Genomic DNA, 14,814 nt, shown 5'->3' with positions numbered 1-14,814 from the left:
TAACGTCACCAAGATATTATTTTATGTGAGAAAATTACGTCCCTGATTTATATTCTACCAGAAAAGAGGGTTGAAATAGTATCGTTGGTATCTAATATAATTAAATAAAAAAATGTATACAGGCGTCAAAATAATTGTATTGAAAAATAAAAATTTATAAATAGTACAATTTCTTTTATATAAATAATTTCCTTATACCGAATAGATGCAATTACAAAAAAATACACCCAAAAGCGACGCTTTTGATTGAAAATAATCTTAACGAATAACAATGTCACGAACATACGTCCCAGTTTTTCCCTCAACACTATTAATGAAGAGTAATTGATCAACCTACATACGGGGCCGGATCTACCCGCGCGTCATGTGACGGGTTAACCGGCTAATTTTAAACGTCATCGTTAACAAAGGCTTAGCAGAGTCAATTAGCCATCGAAAACACGACTTTGTGACATTTAGAGCTGGCTGGGTGTGTCTCTATTTGTCATTAATTTGGGAAATGAGGTGACAGAAACACGGGTGCGGTCTTTGGAGGCGTTGGGCTATGAAATACGTCAACTATTCCTGTTTAATTTTATGAGTGAAAATTTAAATCCAATTTAACTAATCGTAAAGAGAAAATAAATTAATAAAAATTTACACTAGGTAATCAAGAGTAAGCTCTTAAATATAAGAAAAGGAAATATTTAAAACTATACACAATTAGTTTTTCTGAGAAAGTCCGTATGATAAATTTTTCAAAAAAATCTTTTGCGCAAAATTTATGTAACAATATGTTAATAGTATAATAATATAGGTAGTACAATTGGCATTTACTTATATTAAGTACGAGTAGATCATGAAAAACATAATCTTTATTCAAATTGGGAATTGCAATATTTCTCTTCCTAAATGAATTCAATCTTTTAATTTTATAATGCAGTAGAATTACAATTAAAAGATTTTAAATATATAACTGAATTTACCCCTGTACTTAAAATATACGGGATGCCTACGACCTACCGACCGTAATATAACTTGTATTATAACGTATATTATAAACAAATATGAAACACACTTATCACAGTTTCCACTCTCGCCGACCCTCGTGGGTCTAAAACTCTCAACTTCGTATATGGAAGTAACTTTTAGTTTATATTTTACGCAATTCCAAGTCAAAAGGATGAAAGGGCATTGAAAGTTTTGCAGATTCACTTACGTAAAGTGGGGGTAGCAACTGAATGCGGCCAAACATATTTCAACATTAATTAGGTATACTTTAAGATAAAAGCCGTCAGATCCTGACGTTTGTTACAATTGAAAAATTTGCCTGTTTATTACCACAATAAAGGAGTGTGAATAGTATTAAAATCAACCAAAAAACGTTTATTCCACCTCCGAGCGCCGCCTTTAATAATAAATTATTTTTTTAAAGTTAATATACAACTATATAACCTGTGAAATTTTTAAGCATTATCTGTTACCGTTATTAATATTAATCAAAAAATAGAAAAAAAAACACTTTTATAAAAAAAAAAAAAAAATTAGGGACCCCCTTAATATCTTTAGTCTTTTTTTATTTATAAATTTTTGGTTTTTAGTATTTGTAGTTATAACAACGGAATTATATAACATGTATGTGAAAATTTCAGCTTTCCAGCTACGAGTATCACGGTTAACGCGATACAACTTGCTGACAGACGGATGGACGGACAGACAGACAGCGGAGGCTTAGTTCCAATCCGTATGGGTTCCATGTTAACCTTTTACTTACAGAACCCAAAAAAATTACAAATCCAAAAACTGTAATCTACTCCAAGTTATTTAAAACAATAGTCTCATAAATATCCCTAGAGCTTTACATCCAAAATATAATACGATATGGATTTTCAAATAGCGAAATATTAGGTTAGTACTATTTCCAACCGCTGAAAATCCGTCATTCATTAGAGGATCGAGTTGACTATTTGTTATGAGGCACACTGCAACTGCAGCCGCATCCGGGCAAGTAAATAAAGGCACGGTTTCCGCGGTCAAATTGCATACAGCGATGCGTTTTGGCACAAATTTTGCATAATAACGTCCCTGATGTTGCCTGCAAAAGATTGCAAAGCGAATAATTACCTACTTTTTATGGTTGAGACATGCAACTTTTAAAAATTTTGATTTGAGTCGTAATTAGATTATTTAAGTAGTTTATTATAATAAAGGTTTACCATCTTTTTTAATTCTTGAGTTTTGCAAAGAAATGTTCATTTTTATTCATAACTAACCTAGAAGTCTAGGTACCTTAAACCTAAAAAAGAATTGAAAACTTCATAACCTGAATAATTTTGGCATTCTTTTTGCGTTAAGTTATGTAGCTGTCGGTATTTATTATAACAAAATAACACAACGGTAGTAAACAGGTAGGGTATTAATTAAAGTATGATAAATTAATGAAACATTTTAATAAAATACACATTAACTTAATGATTCCGTCAGACGCTCTTTGCAGATTACTTTAACACAACCACTGCTTCCCGGTATTTTAATCAAATTTCTACCAACTAGGGACACATTACATTACGTAGTACATTATAAACATGACAGCCAAATTAAAAACGAGCTCTCATTCCGTCCTATCCATTTGCTAATGGACTTATACTGCACAGGGGACCTCAGTACCAACTTTCATCACACTAAAAGCAACGTACGGAAAATGCCCTCAGATTAATAAACTTCATATTTTCCTCAGCGAAGTATTTACAGGGACGGATTTACGAGTATTACTTCAATTTTTATTAACTGAAACAATTTTATCCCGTATCGGGCTCACGGCAATCATATTTGTTTCTTTTTATTAAAGTCGATAATGTGCCTCTCTTTTTCTTCTTTCTCTTGGCGATAGTCGAAGCTACAGTCTCATACCTTTGGTGAGTAGCCCGCAATGAGCCAAATTGGGGATTATTGAGAAATTATCAATAATCTTCAATTAGTTTATACACGAAACGACTCCCGTCTGACGTAACCTTTGCAGGGTAGGTAACCTACGCCACAACGGATCATGATTACACATTCAGTTGCCTGAATGTGCAGGTTTTCTCATCATGTTCCCTAACTGCCAAAATATCTAAGATTTGCCATGATCCAGAAATATAATTACCTTCTGTCCCATATGCGGTAAATAGCACAATAATGATACAGATAATAATCAAACAAAAACCACCAATTTGGTAGGTAACATTTTATGTATACGCGACCAAAATCGAGATTTAATTGAATGTAACATGTTATTTAGAGCATAGGTACCTACATCGCGCAGTGTTGTTTACAAAGGATTCCGGTTACAGTCAGGCTTTCACGCGAAACCTCAATTAATGTTCAGCCGTGTAACTCCTGAAGATTATGTTGTTATTATTGATAGTTCGTATTTTCTTAATGTCCTACAGAGAGACTGATATTTTTCATCATTACAAAAGCGATGACATTTTTTCAGTGTTCTCTGTGAATATTCAACAGGGTTTTGTTACAGGTTTTTATGATGTCTTTGCCATGATTATTCTAACGAGGGCAATAAATCCATACATATGATTAAATAGTTACTGACCGCCAAAAATAAGATTTTTAAATTTCTGTATGTTTATATGTTTGTACTCGCATCACGCGAAAGCTATTGCTCCTATTTTAATGCATTTTCTGAGATGTATTAAGCTTAGTTTAATTTAAAAATAGGTATCCGTTTCTTCCTCACCCCTTTATGGGGAAAAAGAGTTCAGCTTTTATGAACTTTTACGGCGATTGAAGTCGAGGGAAACAGCTTGTTTATAATAAAAGAAAAATTCTTTAGGGATTCGAAAACTCATGTAAATTGGAATACACATATATTATTCACCATCGCTCGATCAAATTTCTATATCAGAAGTGTATTTTAACAAAAAAAAATATACCACTTTTTCGCTGCTTTTTATAAAGTCCCCGTGGTAAATAAAGCCGCTTATATAAATTAAAAAAAAAGTGAACATCCCTAATGACGAGTCTCATTACACTCCTTTAAAAGAATCAGTGATATGAATGACATGTTTCACTGATTCAATTAAGGGAGATTTATGTCATTTCCAACGTGAAGATTTTATACATATACTAGCTGTTGCCCGCGACTTCGTACGCGTGGAAGAGTCGCAAATCCCACAGGAATTATAATGATATGAATTGTATTGTATTGTATTGTATTTTGGGCGGTCACGCGTATTAGAAAGAACGCTGGTTCGCCGTATTAAATGTTTCGCTGCAAATTGCTTATAACGACTATATCTCAAAACCTATTCGTCTGATTTATATACTGTAAATAGCAATTTTAGTCTACATGAAAAGCCGAAAGTAATAAACATATTTATTTGGATAAGGATTAATACTGAATTAAAGAAAATTGGTTTCAAAATAACTTATGTTTATAATGAAAAAATAATCTTAAAAAATGAACATAAAAGTGGTTATTGTAAGTAAACCTTAAGAGATAGATATATGCTCTCGCGGACTTTTTTGTGGCAAAAAATGAGTACTTCACATCTTTAGTACATTGTTTTACTATATCTTTGTTGGTTTGCGCAGCGTTCGCGTGGAAAGCTCGCAGATGGCCGACTCATTCAACTTTCACCTGCATTGTTGACGTTTCCCGTAGGAAATCCGGGGTAAAATGTAGCCTATAGCCTTCCTCGATAAATAGACTATCTAACAGTGAAAGAATTATTCAAATCGGTTCAGTAGTTTCTGAGATTAGCGCGTTTAAACAAACAAACAAACAAACAAACAAACAAAACAAACTCTTCAGCTTTATAATATTAGTAATTATAAAATGTATGTCAATCATCAATAACTATGGTGAAACATAACCTAATCTAACCCATAGGTTATTTTCCCCAGCTAAGACAGCGGAGTCAAAAAGGGAATCGCTTTGTGTAAAAACGTGACTGTATTGGGTACCAGGGTCATAATGGCGCCTCTCGGGCTAGTCACCAGACTCATATTTATATTATTAAGTCATACTTACTTAACATGTAATATTATTATTAAAACCAAAAAAAAAATATCTCTAAATTTAAAAATGAGAGAATTTTGAACTTAGTATGTATAATATATGTATATAGTAATAGTATTGAAGAAAACATGAAACATGAACAAAACAACACAATGAAACATCCATTTGGTAACGACTCCTCACAAAATTTCAATATTAATACAATATTCAGTTCCGTTTTATGTAAACAATCTTATTGAAAAACCAAATTACATGATATAAAATGATAAATGTGTGGCAACGTTACTCGATTGTTTTCATAAAGGCGCGCACATATTGCGTAGTTTTAGATAAGGGTGTGTTATAATATTCTCCGAACTGTCTCTTTTGACATTCAATATTAGCGCCATATTTCATATCGGTAGACAGAGCCTCTCAAAATTGGTGAAATATTGGATTATTGTGCCGTCGCGCACGTAGCAACCATAATTCCAGGCATATTGCCGGATGTTGTTGGTGGCTCTCTTGAATCGTGAATAACAAATGGGTTAAAGCAAAAGTTACTTGCAACGTAGGAAAAACATATTTCGTTAACTGATACATTGGATCAGGAAAAATGTTGAGCATTTCCATGGAAATGAAACCTTAATAGGGTACTTATTGGTTTCGAGAATGAAAACAGTTCATTATTTGAGAAACGTTTTGCACTAGATTATTGTCTGAGACTTCACTGCCGTGGGAATTTCCGGCCAGAAAAATAAGATAATTAAATCTTCTATGACAAAACAAACATTTAAAATAGTAATTCTCTTTTTAGAAGAGATAAAAAAACTCTTTTACAAGTACAACAATCATCGAATTCCGACTGGAATGTGACCTGTTTTAAAGAAGTAACTACACGAAGACGATCTTAAACTTCGACAAGACATTCACAATTTGGCCCCTATTGTTCCCAGTTCCTATTTGTTTTGCGACTAATTAGTCGAAGTTTCGTGAATGTGCCCACCTAGACAAGCTAACGGTTATCGCTTTCAGAGACGTAGGTAAACGAGTGTGCAAGATTAAGTTTCTGAGGGGCAAACTCATAGTCTTGAACGCTTTGTATTTAGTTTGACAATGATAATTGTATAGTGTAATTCATTCTTATGTGTGCGCGAAATTTTGGTGATCGCCGCTCTTAGAAGGTGACAATCTAACACAGAAATGTTTGGATTTGCATATCTATATGTAAAGAATAATGAATCATGGTATGGATTCCTAGAACGGATTAATAAGATAATCTCTAAAATTATTCGAAGATAGATAATGAAAAAACAAAGAACAAAATATAATTATTTTAACAGCACAATCATTTAAAAACCATTCCTATTTGCAGTTTAGACTTAAAAGAAAATGCGAGTATGAAAAAAAGTTATTTTTAGACAATCATAAATTGAACGACCAATATCTTTGCTTTGTAACTTTATCAAAGTTTCGCGATGTAATTATAACTGTATCTCGGCCTTCCGAACTCCAATAGCACTAATAACTTGAAATAACAAGAATTATATCGAAGCTCTTCACAAAATTGGATCCAAAAGTTTATTTAGCACGAAAGAAATTTATGATATAATTATAATGTTAACTACGTACTTAATAATATTTTTAAAATTTTGTACGTTATGTGGCAAGAACTTTCTTTACATTTCATACCTCTCTGGAGACATTTCTTTGACAATAATTCTGGACTGAGAAAATCAGGTTACACAAGGCAACTCCCATCAGACGTCCGCACCCTTTGCAGGGAACATTGTTATACTGGATATTCCTGTTTAGTTTTTGGACCCAAATCTATGGTAAACTTATTTTCTTCTCTAATTCAGAATGGCCTTACCACTTCCAGTCCATTCCCATTCCTTCGTTTTACCGTGGCCGAACATTTTTGAAGATATTACAAAACCAATGGTAGTATAGTAGTGACTATAAGAATAATTTAACTACGGCAACTAACACCTCAGTCTGAGTTCCTGTTACTGGTCATCATGTGAGTTACTCATGTTCATACCTTTGTCGCAGGCAACAAAGGCTCCAGGCGGATTTCGGCCGGATGTAAACAGTTGAGCTAAAACTTTGCCATTGTTACGTACGGTATTGTTCAAGACTTCAATTTCATGTAACAATAAAGTAGCGGTTACTTCAACATTGATTTAAGGTCTTTGTGGACTTCTGGTTAGAAGTTATATAAGTTTGAATCAGAAGGAATGAATTATTGAAACTATTCTTACTCGTAAATGATTTTTTATTATTAATTTATTTTATGAACATCATCTTTCTGTTATTTATCCCAGTAACGATCCCCTTTCAACAGGAAAGTCGTTTGCCACACCTATGATTCTTTTTTGGGTTATAAACATTTGTTATAAAGTTACCGAATCAGAAATACTTACCGATTGCAATAGAAAATATCAATACAAAATAAACCAATATAGGATAATAATTATACTTTCACTGAACTGACACCAATATACCGATTTCGATAAACCGATACAATACCAATACAAACGGCCCGATTAACGTTACCAATACTGACATAGGGATACAAGACAAGACAGGAACATGTTCATTACCATAAAAAGGGTCACCCTGATTATAGTAACGCTTATATTAGGTATACAATAACCGGCCCATCGGTAATGATAATTGGTAAACTAGTTTCCACAGAAGACTGTCATTTTCATACAAAAGCAGTATTGACAATAAACAAAGTTTAATTAGTTGATTACTAAAAAGATATTCCCAAAGGTTTATCATGCTTTTTAATTAATCCATTGTGCCCGCATAATATAAAATTCTCACAGTATCGGGAAATCGTCTCTGAGCCAAATTTGAAATCTTTAGCTGCAGCGGCTTGGGCTTTGCTTTTCATCAATCAATTAGTCGGTCAGTGTTGTATATGGTGATATGGGTTTTTTTATACTAAGACATTTATTCTGAGAAATGACTTGAAATTTTACCCGGCCAGAACATTGGCGATCCAGCGCACCACTGATCGTTCTTTTGTTTACTTGGTATAAAACATTCAGATTCTACATAAATATTAGTAAAACTGAATGTTGGAGCTCAAAATTGCCAATACCCAAGTAGTTATACTAGGTAAACTATAAAAGGGTTCATGTTGATTTCGTTTAAATCTAGAAAGATCTAAGTTCAGTGAATTAAGGGCATTTTATACATTCTTTGTTAACACCATTCACAAATATGTAGGTTTCGAAGGTGTCTTATTTGTTATGATTTATTGACTTTCAAAACCTTACCAAGTGATTTATTAAACCGCCTAAAGTATTTGTAGAATAAAACTGAAAGGTACCTTTTGTAAGTTCACAAACGATCAATATCTGTCAAAGCAAAAAAATTCAATTAAACGGAGGGAAAATTCTTTCATTGGATAAACGGAAAGCGTGAGTATTGAAAATTATGTGAAAAGATTTTTTATGGTGTTTCGTTAATGGAAATTCTTTCGATCGACGATTAAAACACAATGCTCTCCAAATTGTAAGAGATTCTTAATGGTCCCGCAGGCCGTCGCCTTTCCTAATTATATTTTTTATTGGAATTGTCTGAATGTTTTACAACCTCATCTCTTATTTGATAAAAAAGGAACCATAAAAGTGCTAGTCGAACTCGAAGACGTAGTTTTCGTACCAAACCCACAAGTATATTACTAAATACACATATTTATTATTTCACCCCTTTCCCAGAAGCAGAAGGGCAGAAGCTACATATATGTATCTTTCTACTTGCCACGCATCCCTGTCCACCAGTTTGATCAAACTTCATATCAAAATAATATAACCACAAATGTTTCATCAAACTATTTCTTACCGTAAATATGACATTCATAATATTTCCACTTCCTAGGACTGCAAGTTAAACATAACCCAAATGTAGAAGCAAAAAGGTCAAACATATTGCGAGCTTGCTGTAAACGACAGCCTTCCCTCACAAACTCGTCGCCGCCATAAATCATTGTAGTGTGCGCAAACTCAAGTAAAATAAACATCGTCAAAACTAATTAGTGTTGAAAATTCACGTGGGACCAAACAGGGTAATATGGGTGAAGTACAGTTTGATGTTGCGCTCGCAAAATTAGGGAAGTTTGGGCCAAAGTCGCCCTTACCCCTAACAAGTTAATTTAAACTGCCCGAGTAATTTGCACGGACCGTGACACTAATTCAATTTGCTTCAAGGTATGCAAACAACGCGTCGTCGATGGAGACAACAGTTGTAATAACGTTTTCTCGCCGAATCACCGATAAATTGAATCAGGGATAACGCCATAGCTGACACTTCCCGGGCACTGTATACACTATATCTCAAACTCAGATGTTAGTTGGGATTTCACCATATTTACTGAAAACCAAACCATTAGATACAAGCTATCCAAAATCTGTCAAATCTGCAGTCAATTAATTACAAGTATATTTGCAGTCAGTTTTTCTTTTAATTAGGAATGAGGGAGAGAATATTTCAGGTTACTCTTGTCTTACATCTAAAGTTTCTCTTTTTGAGTCAGAAAGCTTAACATTTATTATACTTTTTAGAATATCATATAAAGATATATAAAGCAGTATTAAATAAATGTTCATTCCAATGATCCGCTTTCGACATCTGGATCAATCCCATTCATACAATCCAATTTCGATAATCCCTTTTCTGAAATGTTTGTGAATTTCAACTGTAGGCTTGTTAATACAAATTATGGATCTATTTATTTCAATATAAATACAAAATGTAAAGCGTTTTGCAGTTATTTCAGTCAACATTATCATTTTAATTCTTTCCCACACAGGAAATGGTGTCCATGGTGTCTGGTTCATAAATATAAATAGGTACCCTACCCCTTTTACCCATATTCATTACGTAGGAGCTAAAATTGACACAAAAGCTGTGAATATAATACTACAACAATGAGATTTCTCCGGAAGTTTGGGTACGGAACTCTTAAATATACCAGCACACTGTATGCATGTCTTTCCTTCGTCTTTCATTGTTATAAATACTTATTTGTGTTAAGAATCTCGTTTATCTACAAAGAGGCAGCAACAGCGATTGCCACATTGTAATAGATAACCATTTACATAAAAAATACAGGGTAATACAAAGAGGACACGATATTAAGATGAAAACTACCGGTTAGACAGTAAAATTATTTCTGCCTTGGGATCTTGAAGGAAAAAGGCATGATCAGAAATCTTAATATACCTCTACCTACAAATTCAATGGAATACTAACCAAGTGTTACAACTACTGGACTGGAATTGAAACCGCTGGGACTTTGTCCCTTTGTCTGGAATTTGGAATTTGACATGTATGGTCATTAGAGCACGCCAGCGGAGTCGCATGGGCGTGCTATAATGCCCAATAATATTGATGAGACAAAAGTATTTTTGCCTATCCCTCCGAGAAGTGGCATGATCATTTGTAAATTATATACAAAAGCAATTTATAAATTGCTTTCTCATTCAGTTTTCCGTACAAACCAGAATGAATAGTAGTTATATCGAATTTAGCCGGCGGCACGTCGTGATGTCAAATATTTGTCTAGGATCGGGGAACTTCTCACGTCCTATAGCGGTTTTATTCGATGATCTCCGCCTCTGCCTCCCAGCTAGGATGCACCATTACCTAGATAATGTAACGCAAATATTTACTCTTTTGGTAAGATATTGCCACCTCTACGTTCTAAGAATTAATAACATTAATATGTGAGGAAAGTTTGATTTCTTTACCTACAACAATGCGTTATTCCAATTGGTAATTAGTAAATAAAAAAATCCGCAACCTTTATGGAAATCCAAGAGTGTGATTCAAGTGACACAAACAGCATGTGACGAAGTCACCAGAATAAGAATTGAAAGAACAACACGATCTCAAATATTATTATGTTTTATGTCCGAAAGAACAACCTCTTTTTTACTACAACAATGGAAATTCACAGCTCAAGCAAAATTTGTAGCAAACCCTAATTCACGTGGGTAGAACCGACACATACGATCAAGTAGAAAATAAATAAACCCACCTACAAGTGAATCTCCTCCGCCCACTTCATCCCACTCAATGATTCAAGACAGTTTAATTTAAACTTGATAAATTACTGCAAAATTGGCCTCATCTCAAATTATACTATGCTTGCCTATACCCTTAGATCTTTCTTATATGAAATTGTAAATAAGCTTATATAGGTACTCGTATAAATTATTATTTTATGGGGCAACGTGTTTTATACGCTAAACGCTTCGAAAACGAAAAATAAACAAAGCGATTCTCATCTGATTTCAAGAACACATACATAATTATAAAACAGGACTATACGAAATTGCATGTTCCTTAAGTCTCCTTCTCCCGAAAACTGTGGTCTGATTTAAATATGTTTGATATTTTATTATTAGAGGTTAAACGGGTTAGTTCTGTGGTGACCATACGCTGCAGCGTGTTTACCGAAACAAAAATGCTTTTTTATGTCACCGTAATTTTTACAAAATAAATATTTCCAATTATTTCAATTATTCATATGGGTTTTTTTTAATATTTTTATAAAGTACTAGCTGTTGCCCGCGACTTCGTCTGCGTAAATTTCGAGTTGAATCTACAATAATGTGAAATAAATCAATATACTTATTATATGAAATATAAACTTAAATACCTTACCGAGTAAATTATTTTTTATCAAATTAAATCGGTTCAGTACTTTCGGAGATAAGCGTGATCATACATACAGGCAGACAGACAAAAAAAACCTTCTATCCATTTCAGTCAAAAATACTAAATGTACAGACAAAATATTTTTACTGTTTTATTATATGTAAAGATGACTGAACAATAAATAAATGATAATTAAAGATAGTCGTATTATATGATTTGTTTATCTAGAATTATCTTTGCGATATGCGCCAATCGTTGAGTGGCCACTTACTATATATAAAAGCAGTCTCATTGCGCATTTCAAAGACGATTTTGTGAATTACTTAAAAATGGTTGACCGCGAAGTATTGTTGCACCATATGGCCGAAGACATAGCTAAGAAGCATAATTATAATGACGCTAAAATTAAAATAGAGCCCATTTCAACCGAAGGAGCCAATTATTCGTCAGTGCTCTTTAATATAACCATATCTGCGACAACCAAAAAAGATTTACATTTATTTGCGAAAGTCTTAAACTTTAATGAAAGTGTCAGAAGTAGTATGGGTGGATTAATTATTGAGATAGAAGGGTGGGTGTATGAAGATTTGGCTGGAATATTTAAGAAAATCGAAGACAAATGCGAGGTTCCAGATAAATTTAGATACGTGTTTCCGGAATTTTACGGCTACAACCCAAAATTATACGCCGAAACACTTATACTTGAGAATCTGGTTGCTCGAGGCTTTGAAGTATATGATAGATTAAAATCAATCGATTGGCCTTACGCCGCTAAAGCCGTGGAAACTCTCGCTAAATTCCATGCCTTGTCAATGGCTTATGGTAAAGAAAACCCTGAAATATATGAAAAAAAATTTGGTAATAATATTGAAATAGCTCTGAAACCTTTAGGTGAACGTTTCAATGATTTTGTTGAAACTGCTTTATCCGTATTAAAAGAGGAAAATAAGGAAAGATTGCGACAATTTAGGGACAAGGAACAATCACAGGGCAATGTGTTTGTTAAATACATGACGATGAAGAGTAAACCGGTCCTGGCTCATGGTGATTACAGACCAAGCAACATCATGCACAAAGTTAACAAGGTAAGTTGTGTAGATTACTAAATGTGTTTTGCTAAAAGAGAGTTTTCTTGCCTTCTTTTAAATTTTCTCTGAAAGGAACAGTATTCCAAAGACGAAAGGATTATGATGATATTTCAAGGAAGGCTTCGGTTAAGGTTCTATTACTATAATATTTATGTTCTAACAACTAAGACCCCAAGTCGTTCTGTCTTAAATACATATGTATTTAACTTATTGTGCCGTGTGGTTCCTGGCACTAATACAAAAAATAATAGGACCACTCCATCTCTTTCCCATGGATGTCGTAAAAGGCGACTAAGGGATAGACTCAATTACAACAAACAATACAATTCTATCATTAAGCTAAAGAGATGAACGTGACCTATCAGACTTTTCAATATTGTTGGCTTTGTCTACCCCGCAAGGGATACAAACGTGATTATGTGTATGTATGCAAACAAATTTCAAAGTGACCATAATAAATCAACATTTAAATGAAATTATAATTTAAAAATTAATAATTCTGAAAAATTTTTATTACTTTTTTATTAAAGGACGGGACAATTGACCTCATCCCTATCGACTATCAGACCGTCAACGGAGGCAATTGCATCACGGACCTGCTATACTTCATCTTCAGCGGGTCAGATTCACAGTTCCGCGAACGTTACTACCAGCGTCTGATTGACCACTATTACGACAGTTTGAAGGCAGCCTTAATTAGGTTGAAGTTGAACCCTGACGAGATATACTCCAGGAAGGACTTTGATTCTGAACTGAAGCGGGTAAGACAGGTGTTTTTGATGCCTTGATACTTTTGAACAATATAAATTGTAATTTATTATAGTGCGTATATAAAAAGCGAATTTAAAAATGTACGACAACCATTAGCATCCAAAATCATACAAAAATATTGAATTAAAAAATATATTTAGTAATACATAAAAAATGATGGGATCACTCCATCTCTTTTCCATGGATGTTGTTAAAGGCGACTAAGGTTTAGGCTTATAAACTTGTGATTCTTCTTGGGCGATTGGCTGGCAACCTGTAACTACATATTTGAATCTCAATTTTATCTTAAGGTCAAACAGCTGAACGTGGCCTATTGGTCTTTCGAGACTGTTGGCTTTGTTTACCTAACAACGGATGTAGACGTGATGTATGGCTATAAAAATATTTTGTAGTATAAATTAAAAACGTGATGTATAAATTAAAAAGAGGAAACAAACTCCTTAAAATCTCAATCCAAACTAAAACAATTCAATTTACCCTGCCTTTCTAATGCTTTTAACAAAAACATATTGAGTGGAGCTATTCACAAATGTTGATGAGGCATATCTCTAATCTCCTTATTTTTGAGGTTAACTGAAGACATTAGTTAGTACTGCGAACAATTACGCGGTTTCAAACGCCTACTGCAACCCATTTGACGAGCAACTGTACAAGTGTAATTTAGTAGATCTTAATATTGTCTTTTCCATTTCAAACGTTAAGGCGGGACAAGTATTTATTTTATTATGTATGTAATTCTTTTTTTATTCTCAGATTTTACCTTATGGACTTCTCTGTGCCCTCCTCGTGCTCCCTGTGGTCACCGTGACCTCTGAAAATGCTCCTGATTTAAATAGCGCAGACATGTTTGAACGTTTGGCGAAACCAAAGACCAGCCCTCAGTACAAAGACAGGATAAACGGCGTAATAGATGACTACATCAAATGGGGAATATTGTGATTTCATCATATCTAGCTGCTATTAGATATTTATTTTATTTTGAAATTGGATATCTTAAGGTAACTGATTGAATATAAATAAATGAATTCATTTCTTGTCATTTCCAAATATCGTGTTTTATTCCTATGTAACTTCTATATAATAAACTATAGGAAAAGTTACTAATCGTTCACCACGAACGTAGACTCCGCGGAAAAAGACAAGTTCTTTTTTATTCATATAAACTGAAAATATTCCAAGATTTGCCTTGAAGTTTTTACTATTTAAGTCATTTCTAGCAGTATATATAGCTATATCGTAACCCATAAAACGTTCATTTAGAACATACAACGGTCATTTAGAAGAATACTATTAAATCTA

The 14,814-nt window shown here is 33.6% G+C and overlaps 1 protein-coding gene across 1 annotated transcript; it reads left to right on the top strand.

Annotated features, from left to right (window-relative positions):
* The first annotated feature begins 11,945 nt into the window (after positions 1 to 11,945).
* On the top strand, positions 11,946 to 14,562 carry LOC106132312 (uncharacterized). Its single transcript, XM_013331678.2, has 3 exons — positions 11,946 to 12,741; positions 13,275 to 13,505; positions 14,269 to 14,562. The coding sequence occupies exons 1-3, from the start codon at positions 11,986 to 11,988 to the stop codon at positions 14,452 to 14,454; spliced, it is 1,173 nt and encodes a 390-aa protein (XP_013187132.2). The 5' UTR covers positions 11,946 to 11,985; the 3' UTR covers positions 14,455 to 14,562.
* Positions 14,563 to 14,814: the final 252 nt, after the last annotated feature.

Source organism: Amyelois transitella, chromosome 14 (assembly GCF_032362555.1).
Source record: "Amyelois transitella isolate CPQ chromosome 14, ilAmyTran1.1, whole genome shotgun sequence".
Taxonomy (NCBI): domain Eukaryota; kingdom Metazoa; phylum Arthropoda; class Insecta; order Lepidoptera; family Pyralidae; genus Amyelois; species Amyelois transitella.
The sequence above is the reverse complement of the archived record's forward strand: the minus strand, read 5'-3'. Positions and strand labels throughout refer to the sequence as shown.